Source organism: Symphalangus syndactylus, chromosome 6 (genome assembly GCF_028878055.3).
Source record: "Symphalangus syndactylus isolate Jambi chromosome 6, NHGRI_mSymSyn1-v2.1_pri, whole genome shotgun sequence".
Taxonomy (NCBI): domain Eukaryota; kingdom Metazoa; phylum Chordata; class Mammalia; order Primates; family Hylobatidae; genus Symphalangus; species Symphalangus syndactylus.
Window position 1 is genome coordinate 43,767,118 of NC_072428.2, and position 12,078 is coordinate 43,779,195.

Genomic DNA, 12,078 nt, shown 5'->3' on the forward strand with positions numbered 1-12,078 from the left:
GTGTATGGCCATAAAAAAAATTTTAGGCAGGCGTAGTGGTTCACACCTGTAATCTCAACACTTTGGGAGGTCGAGACGGGCAGATCACTTGAGGTCAGGAGTTTGAGACCAGCCTGGCCAACATGGTGAAACCCCGTCTCTACTAAAACTACAAAGATTAGTCAGGCATGGTGATAGGTGCCTGTAATCCCAGCTACTTGGGTGGCTGAGGTAGGAGAATTGCTTGAACCGGGAGGTCGAGGCTGCAGTAAGCCGAGATCGTGCCACTGCACTCCAGCCTGGGCAACAGAGTGAGACTCTATCTCAAAATAAAAAAAAAAAAAGTTAAGTATACAGTGATACGTTTTGGTCATTGTGCACAGTAGTTTAATCCCCACCACAATCGAGATACAGAACAGTTCCCTCCCCAGTAGGATGCTTCCGTAGGTCCTTTTGTACTCAATCCTCCTCCCTGACCACAGGCCTGGGGGAACCACTACAGTTTTGACATTTCTCCAATTTCTTATAAGTGGACATCGTCCTTTGTGTTGGACGTCTTTGCCTTAGCATAAATATGCTGCCTTTATAACACAGCAATAGCCAGACAGCGTTGCCATCGCTGTGTGGGCTGATGTTGGAGCCTGGAGGCTTTACAGGACATTGTTCTACTGTCCCAAGGCAGGAGGATGGCAACTGTAACACCTACTGTATACCAGGCACTGCACTGTATCCAGTAGGGTAAGACCCAGCCTCTGTCCTGGAGAGGCTTATGGGGGCAGAAAACCGGTCAAACATAGGATTATAACATAAAGGGTTCAAATCCTGGGGTGGGGAGGACATGGTGCTATGAGACAGTAGAGAAGAGGCCCCAACAGGCTGGGAGTGGGCAGGAGAGATCAGGAATGAGGGGAGGCTTCCAGAAAGCCTGTGTTGGAGGAGACTTTTTTTTTTCTTTTGAGGTAGGGTCTTGCTATGTTGCCCAGGCTGGAGTGCAGTGGCTATTTACAGGTGCAATCATAGTGCACTATAGCCTCAAACTTCTGGTCTCAAACCTTCATCTGAAAGTAGCTGGCACTATAGGTACATGCTACTGTGCCCAGCTCCTAAGGAGACTCTTAAAAGAATACTAGGAGTTGACCAGAAAGAGTAGGATTTCAAGGTGGTCAGAGCAGCCTAGATCTAGAAAATTGAACCTCCCTCTGGAATTACGGAGGTAGCTGTGCCTTTGGTCAGCACCCCGGGGCTCAGGCTTATGTGCATCTCCAATTCTCCACTCCCTCAAACAGGGCCCAAGTGCAGGTCTAGGTCTAGGAGATCAACATTGAAACCTAAACCATTTGGAGCCCATTCTGACCTTGTCCTTACCCTTAGAGGTCTCCTGAGCAAGTAGCAGCATACCCATTCTAGCATGGTGAGCGCCCTCTGATAGGAGCAAGCCCAGGGCTAGCCCCTTTGCCCCTATCCTTGCCCATAGAGGCCCAGCATCCCGGAGAGGTGCAGCGGCAGGCAGAGCCTGCACCTCAACTGTTCCATCTTCTTCCTGCACAGAAAGGTGAGGGCTCAGGGTCTCACTGGGCAGGAGCAGTCATCTGTGGGTGCAGCACAGGCTGCATCAGGAAAGGCCAGATACCCAACATGCACAGCCCAGCTGCCTGTGGGGCTCTAGTTGTGATCCAGGGGAGCAAGGGGCTGCATGGCGGCCTAGCCAAGACTGCCTCCTTTCTCTTGAACTCTGGGGTCAGGGCACAGACTCCCTTCAGCAGACAGAAGGGACATTTATACATCTCCTCTGAGATGACTGCCCTCAGTCCTCCAGTCCCTAGTGAGATGGCCCAACCCTCACATGGGTTTGATTTTACTTCTGAATACTCCTGGCTTACTTTGAAATTCCTACCCATTCATCCACCCACCCTTCCTTTCCTCCATCCATACTCCAATGTTTATTAAATACCTGCTATATGTGACATTCTGTGCTGGGTCCTTGGGGTACAATGATAGAAAAAAAAGACAGTCTCTAACCCCAAGAAGCTCACCATTTAGTGAAGGAGACAGAGAAGAGCATGAGAAGCTATAATATTATGTGGAGACAACAACAAAACTAAAGACAGGGCCATAGCAGCCGTGGAGTGGCTGAGCCATGGCACTAGAGTTTAGAGCAAGCTTCCTGGAGCAAGCAGGCGTGCTGAGACTTTCAGATGAGGGGCATGAGAGGCATTCTAATCAGAGTGGACTGCATTAGCCAGGCTTTGGCGGTGGGGAGCGCTGGGAGCACGCATGGGCTGCTGGGAGGAGCAGTTCTGGCGTCCTTGTGTTGCCGGGTAGTGGCTGATCTCAGGCTGAAGAGGCAGCTAGAGCAAGGACTCTAAACACCACCTCTTAGGAGTGGACTGCAACCTGTAGTGGACAGGAAACTCTGATAGGTCTTGCACAGGGGAACCGCGTATTCAGATTTGCATGGGCAATGAATCACTCTGACATCCGGTGCTATTTTTTTTTTTTTTTTGAGACAGGGCCAGGCTGGAGTACAGTGGCGTGATCATGGCTCACTGCAACCTCTGCCTCCCAGGTTCAAGCCATCCTCCCACCTCAGCCTCCCGAGTAGCTGGGACTACAGGCATGTGCCACCATACTTGGCTAATTTTTGTATTTTTAGTAGAGATGGTATTTCACCATGTTGCCCAGGCTGGTCTCGAACTCCTGAGCTCAAGTGACCCGCCCACCAGCTAATTTTTGTACTTTTAGTAGAGATGATGTTTCACCGTGTTGTCCAGGCTGGTCTCAAACTCTTGAGCTCAAGTGATCCACCCGCCTTGGCCACTGCAGAGTGCTGGGATGACAGGCATGAGTGCCTTTTGTCTTAAGTGCAGCTTGGTTAAGCTGAAGAGGAGGAACATAGGACAGGGAATAAGATGCAGGGGAGAAATGAACAGTTTTGGAAGGACAAGCGCACACCAGCCACTGCGCAGGTACATTATGGCACGGTATGTCACTTCATCTCCTTTACTTCTGCTTGAATTCCATCTCCTTGTTTATGACCATAAACAAAGCATCTGGCTTTTCTGAGAGTTGGTTTTGTCATCTGGAAAATGGGGATGAGACTAATTCCTGCTCCACTGCCTGCTTTTGAGGGTCCTTGAGAAAATAAGCATTTTATGCACTCTGGAATCCTGGCCATCGTGAGCTTACCTGTACTGAACTGTCTGGTGCTGTGACAGCACCACTCACTGGGCATTTTTCACGTCCCACGCTTACACAATCGGTTACATTTTCGATGGCCATCTGCTAGACCACTCACTGCTTGAGGCAGGGGCTGCCATGACTTTTTACCTTCTCTGAGGGGCTCGTGGGGTGCCTGGACAAAGCAGGTGGCATATGGACACCTGGTGGGTCTGTGAGCCACCTGAAGCCGCTCCTGATTTCTTCTTACCTTCATCAGTTCTTGAAGCTTGGGGTCACTGCGTGAGTTTGGATCCACCATTGTTCGCACCTCATTCTCCTCTTTAAAAAGAAAAGGAATTCAGTGGGGGTGTGGGCACGGGAAAGCTTAAGCGAATTCAGAGACAAGAGCACAGTTACCCAGCATCGTGTCCTCGGGGTCCAGCTCGAAGGGAATCGGGCTGAGGGGCAGGTTGATGGCGTTCATTCCCTCCTCCTGCAGCTCGGACACTGGAAGAAAAGAAAGAGCAGGGTCACATTTCAGCTGACGGACGGCAGGAGGTTAGAGCTCTATAACAAGGGCGTTCGATATTGACATTGAGAAGAAAACCCACTAAGGGTAGATTACAGCTGTTACTCAGCCTCCGATCAATTCATGGCCTCGCCTGGCTGAAAGGACCTAATTGTCCCCTTAATCTCACCTCTGCCAGCTGTCACTTCACTTGCTTTCCTCAGGGAAGCAGGGAGGTCTCAAAAGCACAGAAATCTCCCTCCTCTCAGAAAAGATTTCGGAATAAATGGAGGCGAGGTGGGCACGGACTTCTTTCTGAGTCTCTGCCTCCTGCCTGTCCCTTCTTCCAGGACTTGTGTCTGGTGCCCAGTGACTGTGTGCTGACAGGATGAATGGGGTCATGGGTTTGAGGCTACATGTACACTGTAAGGCATTTCCATCCTCACTTCAACCCTCCTCTGGCTTCTCACCTCTCCTGGCTCCCCTGAGGTACTCTCCTGATTATCTGCCTTCCCACCTCCACCCAACCCCAGCCACTGCTCAAAAATACCTCAGTTCCGGCCCTTCCCTGAGCTCTGGTCCTATCCCTTGAGATGGAACCAGCTGTGGCACCTGGGGCCAGGCACTTCATCTCTCTTGGCCCATTTCCTCAGCTGAAAATAGAGTTTGACTGGATGAACAGTAAGCTGTTTTACAGTCTTCAAATCCTAGAAATCTATAATTCCACCTTCCTCAGAAAGAAAAACAAAAACAGGTAAAAACTACCAAAGATTACCAGCCCACGCTCCTCCAAGTGCCCAGCCCCCACATGGAGCCTTAGCACAAAAAAATTCCTCCCACAAAACCAGTTGTGTGACAGACGTTTGGTGAGTGCTGACCTTGGATTACCCCTCCTAAAAGCAGTGACTTAAATCCCCTTGCTTTTTGCCAGTTAAGCACAGAAAGGCCATTTTCTCAGAAGGCGTTGGTCACCAAGAGGTTCTTAAAGAGCTAATACAGCAGCTGCAATCAACCTTAATAAAAGCAACGTCCCATCTTTCCATTTTATTTTTTTATAGACTCTGGCCTCACCAACTGCCAGCATAGACTTGCAAGAAATCCTAAGCACAAGGCAGCCACTTACAAAGAGTTCTTTCACCTCAGTACACTCACTGATAGCTGCAGTTGGACTGGAAGGAGGATGAGAAACAAAGGGAGTGAAACACACTCTACGCCCTGAGAGACACAACTTGCATGGCGAGGCTGTTATTTAGTACCTTCGCAGCAGGCACTGACATTCACATAGGGTACCAGCCAGTCACCACCTTGATCTCCACATTCACAGACACCTACTATTTCATAGAATTCTCCATAAATGACAGAAACACAGAAACGGTACCTTCAAAGTTTAAATCAAGCTTGTCCAACCCACAGCTCACAGGCTGCAATGTGGCCCAGGATGGCTTTGAATGCAGCCCAACACAAATTCATAAACTTTCTTAAAACATTATGAGATTACCTGGAGATATTTTTTTTAATAGCTCATCAGCTATCATTAGTGTTTAGTGTATTTTATGTGTGGCCTAAGACAATCCTCCTCCTTCCAATGTGGCCCAGGGAAGCCAAAAGATTGGACATCCCTGGCTTAAATGATTCTGTAGGTACGGATTGTGTTTGTTTTCCAGCTAAGCACAACTGTTTCCTTAAACTTCTATAGTTTCTTCTAATATCTCCCCTAGAACTACCAGTTTTCTTTCTTTCTCAGGTTATTTCTCACAAAGAAGCACAATTTTCATTACTTTGTTAACAAGCACTGTTATGCATGCAGTGAGCAGTGGAAATAAAGTCATGTCTAAATGCGGCTGCAAGGCTAGGCTTACTGGCCAATGAAGGAACTTGCTCCTGCCTGGGACTTTCTCTCCTGTAGCTACACTGATCTGCACTGTCCAATACAGTAGCTACTAGCCACTTGAGCTATTTAAATTTCAATGAATTAAAAATTCCGCTCCTTAGCTGCACCAACCACATTTCAAGCACTCAATGGCCACAGGTGGCTGGTACCTACAACACTGGACAGCATGGATATAGAAAGTTTCCATCACAAGATCATCAAGTGTGTTCTCATGATTTAAGTGAGAACATGCCATATTTGGTTTTCTGCTCCTGTGTTTGGTTTTCTGCAAACGCTAAGGATAATGGCCTCCAGCTCCATCCATGTCGCTGCAAATGACATGATCCTTTCTTTTTTCATGGCTGCATAGTGTTCCATGGTGTATATGTACCACATTTTCTTTATCCAGTCTATAGTTGATGGGAAAATAATCCATACAACAAACCCCCAGGACACAAGTCTGCCTGTGTAACAAACATGTACCCCTGAACTTAAAGTTAAAAAACAAAATTTTTAAAAGAGATTAAATGGATAATGTTGTCCCAGGTCATCCCATTCAACTAATGTCCATGTCCACATTTAAATCTCCAGCCCTGAGCTCCAAGCTTATGAATCTAATCGTTTATTCGATGTTTCCTCTTAAGTCTACTAATAGAGATCTCAAATGTACACATCCAAACAGAACTTGTGATTCTCAACACCCTCATACCCACCACACCAGCACTAAAATGAACCTGTTCTTTATTCTTATCCTCTTCAGTAGATGGCACCACTGTTTACACCATGGTTCACGCCGAGCTCCGAGGAATCACTCTTAAGTTATCATTTTCCTCACCTTTTGCATCTGTCCAAAACACTGGCAAGTTTTGTAGGCTCCACCTCCAAACCAGGACCCAATTCCAAACACTTCTCACCATCTCCCCGCTCCACCATCCTGACTTGAGCCACCGTTATCTTTTGCCTGGCCTATCAGAACCACCTTCTAACTGGTCTACTGCTTTGCTTGCATTTCTCCCACTCTCACCCACTTCCCACAGTGCAGCCAGAATTGTTCTATAAAAACGTAAATAGGATCATACATTCTCCCACTTCAAGCTTTCTTGTGACTTCCCATCATACTCAGGTCATAGGTAGGAGTTGAGGTTTTATTCTATCAGACTCTGATTAGCACCCCCCACCTCCCTCTCATGTTTTATTTTCTCATCATGATCTATTTTCTCATGATGATCTATTTTCTCATGATGATCTGAAATAATAACTTATATGTCTGTTAACTCTCTCCCTCACAAGAATGTAAGTTTTGTAAGGACTGGCACTATTTCTCTTTTGTTCACTATTAGATCCCCCATGAGGCCGGAGGGCACAGTGGTTAGAAGCCAAGCTGCCTACGTTCATATCCAGACTCTACCACTCACCAGCTCTGTGGCCTTGGGCAAGTTCATCAACCTCTCATGCCTTAGATTCCGCACCTGCAAAATGGGAGTGACAGCAATATTGCTGACCTCCAAGGGTTGCTGAGAAGATTAAATGAGTTAACATATGCAAAGTACCCAGAAGCATGCCTGGCAGCTGGTAAGAGCTAGGTAAATATATGCAACTATTATTATTACTTAAAACAACACCTTAAGCATTGTAAGCACTCAAGAAATACTTGTTGAATACATAATCCAAACTGTCAAGACCACCCTTCAACTGCAAAGGTTATGAGTTGAGGCAGAATTTGCCAAAGCAGAGAATGGGATGCAAAGGATTTTACCTTTTTCCCAGAAAAACAAAATACATTTCCATTTTAGCCTGACTATGTGTGTGCACGTGTGCGTACGCATGCACGCACATTTCTGGGGCAGCATTTCCAGCTTACATTTTGTAAGGGAAGTAAAGTCACACCTGTCCCAAGACTTGTTGTATAGCCAAAGTGAGCCAATTTGTAAATAGAGAGGTATTGAAACATCTCTAAAGTGTGACTAGAAACGCAGTATTTGAAGCCAGGACTCCTAAAGGTGGGTCTGAACAGGATCTCTTTTTCTGTGTAGATCATTGTTAAAAATGTTTTCAGATGAAAAATCCCCAGTCAGAAACATTCCCCTCTGCCCTGCCTCTTTAATTCACTCACAGAGACATAACAAATCCAAGAAGAAAGGCCAAGATATGTTTGCAATTGGAAATTTTTTTTCAGGAAACGATTTGGTACAGGAACATCATTCCCATTCCATTAACTGCTGACTCTGAGCCAACTGTTTGTAAAAGTGAATATGCAAACTGCCCAGTGCAGGCCTGGCCCTTGCCCCATGGGGCCCCATTAGTGGCCACTTTCCCAAAACAGCCCTCCTGCTTTGGAGGTTTCATTTCTATTAAACCAAAGCAGGACCCAGCAGAAGCCCCTTGCCAATCCTCATGCACTGAAAGAGAAAGAGCTACAACTGAATTTTCTCCGCACAGAATGGGAATCTGATGTTTATCCCCTGAACCTTCTCTAACAATCTAAAACTAGGTCTGAATGTCTCGCAGCGCCATTAAGTCGTAACTTAATAAACAGATCAAATGCCCAGCTGAAGGTCGGGCTAGGGAAAGCAGGGAGATTGCCTGAACCCCTGAAGTGCTCACCATGAGAAAAGGGGCTTTTGTTTCCAGGGATTTGTGGTCTGACTCTGGGGCCACATGCGCAGAAGAAAGTACCTGGATGGGCTTTGGCGTGTGGATTTGAACCCTACTTCTATTTTTATCAACCGTGGAACCTTATATAAGTAGGTTAACCTCCCTGAAATTCAGTATAAAACAGTTCTGTCCATAACAAGGGTATAGCTGACACTGGTGGTTTGCTCCCCAATATTAATCCATTTTCCCTGCTGAAAGAACCCTCATTTTGTTCCAGTACACACCCCTCCCTCACATGCCTCCAGGTAAAGCCACTATTGGTTTAAACGAATCATGATGATCTTGATCCCTGTAGCAGTGGTTGGCTCAAGTATCATCATGTCAATTCTGATCAGTGAACTGTGACAGAAAATTTCTAGAAGCTTCTGGAATCACTTTCCTTCATTCTAAAGAAAGGCCCAAGGAAGAGAAGGCAACCTTCTCCTTCTAATCATTATTGTGTCAGGATATTATACCTGGATTTGTTGCAGCCATTTCGTAGCCATGCAGTGAGTAAGCTCAAGGAAGAAGCTAGTGTGTTGAGGTTGGCAGAGAAAAAATATAGAAAGATGGAGTTGTTGTTGACACTATTAAGCCACTACCCCTGGAACCACTCAAGCTCTATTTGTCTTGTTATAGGAGATACAATAAATTCCCTTATTGTTTGAGCCAATTAGAAGAGGTATTTTTTCTGGGCCTCAGAGCCCAAACTCCCTAACTGATAACATGGGGATACTAGGATTCTAAAGTCAATGGGTGAATAGGTCTGCAATGAATGGTAATTTCCCCTGATTTTTGTTCATGAAGAAAAGAAATGCTATGGCATCTCTTTTACTCCAGAATACATCTAGGGACTCAAAGAATACCAGGGGAAAAGCAAACATGGAGAGAACAGACAGAGGTCTCTAAATATGCAAGACCAGTAATTTCATTCATTCAACCAATAAGCATTACTGGGTGCCTCCCCTGAAGCAGTCCCCATGCCAGCACTGGTGATACAAGTTTGGGGATTTGACATAGGCCTGCTTCAGTCTGCTCAAGGTGGTGGGAAAGGTAGGCCCATAGATGCAATGCACAAGGTGCTACACTCAGAGGTGATAGAGATATATGGAGACAGCCACAGGGGCTCATGTAGAACAAGGCTAACTTTGGATGGAGAAGATTGGGAAGGAGTCCTAGAAAATGGGACATTTGAACTGGACCTTGAAAATGTAAATTTTCAACCAACACAGGTGCACTACAAAAGGCACATCTTGTGTAAAAACAGCAAGATGTGGAAAAACAGGGCAGGTGTTGAGGGCGTAGTGATTATGTCGGAGCACAGGGAATATAAATGTGCACAGGGGAAGGGGTGAGGAATGGAATAGCAGATAAGTAGGGCATGCTTCCAGAGTGTTAGGGTCTTGAATTCATCTATTCTCTACACTCCCTGAACCATGCCCACTGTATCTGTACTTAAAAAAACCATTCTGAGAGAGGGCAAGAAAAGAACCAAGATGTTCTTTCTCCTTCAGGGCCAGTGGCCCCAGTGAGATGTTTAGGCTTCTCTAGATCCTTATCAGAACTCTGATTATTAATTTCTAGTCCTCTTGAAAGTTATTAAAGCTCCCTTAATTTCTAAATAGTTCAAGGTCCTATACAGAAGCTCTTGGCAGCTAAAGACAACTATATTATCTGGTCAGCAAGTCCCAGCAATGTTTCTCTATGTGAAAAATCAATCTGAAAGAACATCTACAACAACAACAACAACAACAAAATTAAACCCTACAGCCTAACATCATATATTATGGTGAGAAATTGGACGCTTTGCCCCTAAAAATGGGAACAAGTCAAGGATGTCTCCTCTCACCATGCCTATTCAAAATTATACTAGAAATCTTAGTACAATAACACAAGAGAAGAAAATAAAAGGTACACAGATTGGGAAGGAAGAAATTGTCTTTGTTTGCAGGTGACATTTCTAAAGAATCAACCATAAAGCAAACAAACAAAACACCAATGCTCCTCACTCCTAAAATTCCTAGAATAAGCAATTCTAGCAAGGTTGCAGGATATAAGGCTAATATACAAAAATCAGTTGCTTCCTATATACTAGCAATGAATGGTTGAAATTTAAAATTAAAAACACAGTATCAGTTATAGTAGGACAAAAAAATGCAATACTTGGGTATAAATCTAAAATAATGGGCACACTATATCTTCTGATATGGAGAAGATTATAAAATCCAGATGATCTAAATAATGGAAGAGATATTCAGTGTTCATGGACTGGAAAACTTAAGATGTCAATTCTTGCCAACTTCATGTATAGATTCAATGTTAATCTCAGTCAAAATCACAGAAAGCTATTTTGTGGATATTGACAAACTGATTCTAAAGTTTACACAAAAAGGCGAGAGACCTAGAGTAGCTAACAAAATATGGAAGAATAACGAAGTTGGAGGACGAACACTACCATACTTCAAGACTACTAAAAAGATACATTCATCAATTGTTAAAATGATCACAGACCTAAGTTAAAACACAATACTATAAAACTTCTAGAAAAAAAAATAGGAGAAAATCCGTGTGACCGATGGTTTGATAATGAGTTTTTAGATACAACACCAAAAGGATAATCACTGAAAGAAAACTTGGTGAGTTGGGCTTTATTAATACTTCTACTCTACAGGCCGGGCGTAGTGGCTTACGCCTGTAATCTCAGCACTTTGGGAGGCCAAGGCAGGCGGACCACAAGGTCAGGAGTTCGAGACCAGCCTGGCCAACATAGTGAAACCCCGTCTCTACTAAAAATACAAAAATTAGCCAGGCATGGTGGTGCATGCCTGTAGTCCCAGCTACTTGGGAGGCTGAGGCAGAAGAATTGCTTGAACCCAGGAGGCAGAGGTTGCAGTGAGCTGAGATCAGGCCACTGCACTCCAGCCTGGGCAACAGAGCAAGACTCCGTCTCAAAACAAATAAATAAATAAATATTTCTACTCTACAAAAGATACTGTTAAGAGAATGAAAAGACAAGGCATAGACTGAGAGAAAATATTTGCAAAATACCTATCTGATAAGACTTGTATGCAAGTCTGAATCAACTACAAAATGGGCAAAAGATCTGAATAAGCATATCACCAGAGAAGATATACATATAGCAAAGAGGCATATGAGAGGGTGTTCATTATCCTTTGTGATTAGGGAATGACAAAACACCAATGAGATATCACTAGGTATCAATTAGAATGGCTAAAAGCCAAAATAAACTGACAACACTAAACACTGGCAAGGGGTGTGGAGCAACAGGAACTTTCATTTATTGCTGGTGGGAATGCAAAGTAGTAAGAGCCACTTTGGTGTTTTCTTACAAAACTATAATTTTACCATATAATCCAGTAGTCAAGCTCCTAGGTATTTACCCAACTGATTTGAAAACATGTTCACACAAAACCCTGAATGTGAATATTTATAGCAGCTTTATTCATAATCACCCAAAAGCACAAGCAACCAAGATATCCTCTAATAGGTGAGTAGATAAACTGTAGTACATCTATATGAAAATTATTATTCAGTGATAAAAAGAAATGAGCTATAAAGCCATGAAGAGACATGAAAGAACCTTAAATGCATATTCCTAGACAAAGAAGTTGGTCTAAAAAGGCTACATGCTATACAATTCTAATTATATGACATTCTGGAAAAGGTGAAACTAGAGAGAGTAAAAAGATAAATGGGGGAAAATGCCAAATAGGCAAAGTACAGAAGATTTTTAAGGCAGTGAAAGTGTTCTGTATGATACTGTAATGGCAGACACATGATATTTATAGTATAAGAAATGTCTTAGTCCATTTTCTGTTGCTTATAACAGAATGTCTGAAACTGGGTAATTTATAAAGAAAAAAATATTTTTTACAGTTATGGAGGCTAAGATGTCCAAGGTTGTGGG

The 12,078-nt window shown here is 44.1% G+C and overlaps 1 protein-coding gene and 1 long non-coding RNA gene across 3 annotated transcripts in view; one reads left to right on the forward strand and one right to left on the reverse strand.

Annotated features, from left to right (window-relative positions):
* Positions 1 to 6,986, forward strand: part of LOC129484401 (uncharacterized) — a 152,229-nt gene extending 145,243 nt beyond the window's left edge. The window contains exon 4 of the long non-coding RNA XR_008658431.1: positions 6,857 to 6,986. This is a non-coding gene — a long non-coding RNA (uncharacterized lncRNA). The remainder of the gene's footprint in view (positions 1 to 6,856) is intronic.
* The window catches only part of PARVA (parvin alpha), a 159,384-nt gene that overhangs the window by 57,527 nt on the left and 89,779 nt on the right, over positions 1 to 12,078 (reverse strand). For both annotated transcript variants that reach the window (XM_055282390.2, XM_055282389.2), the window contains 2 exons: positions 3,556 to 3,645; positions 3,407 to 3,477 (listed from right to left, as the gene is read on the reverse strand). In XM_055282390.2, coding sequence (XP_055138365.1) covers positions 3,407 to 3,477; positions 3,556 to 3,645 — 161 coding nt within the window. The remainder of the gene's footprint in view (positions 1 to 3,406; positions 3,478 to 3,555; positions 3,646 to 12,078) is intronic.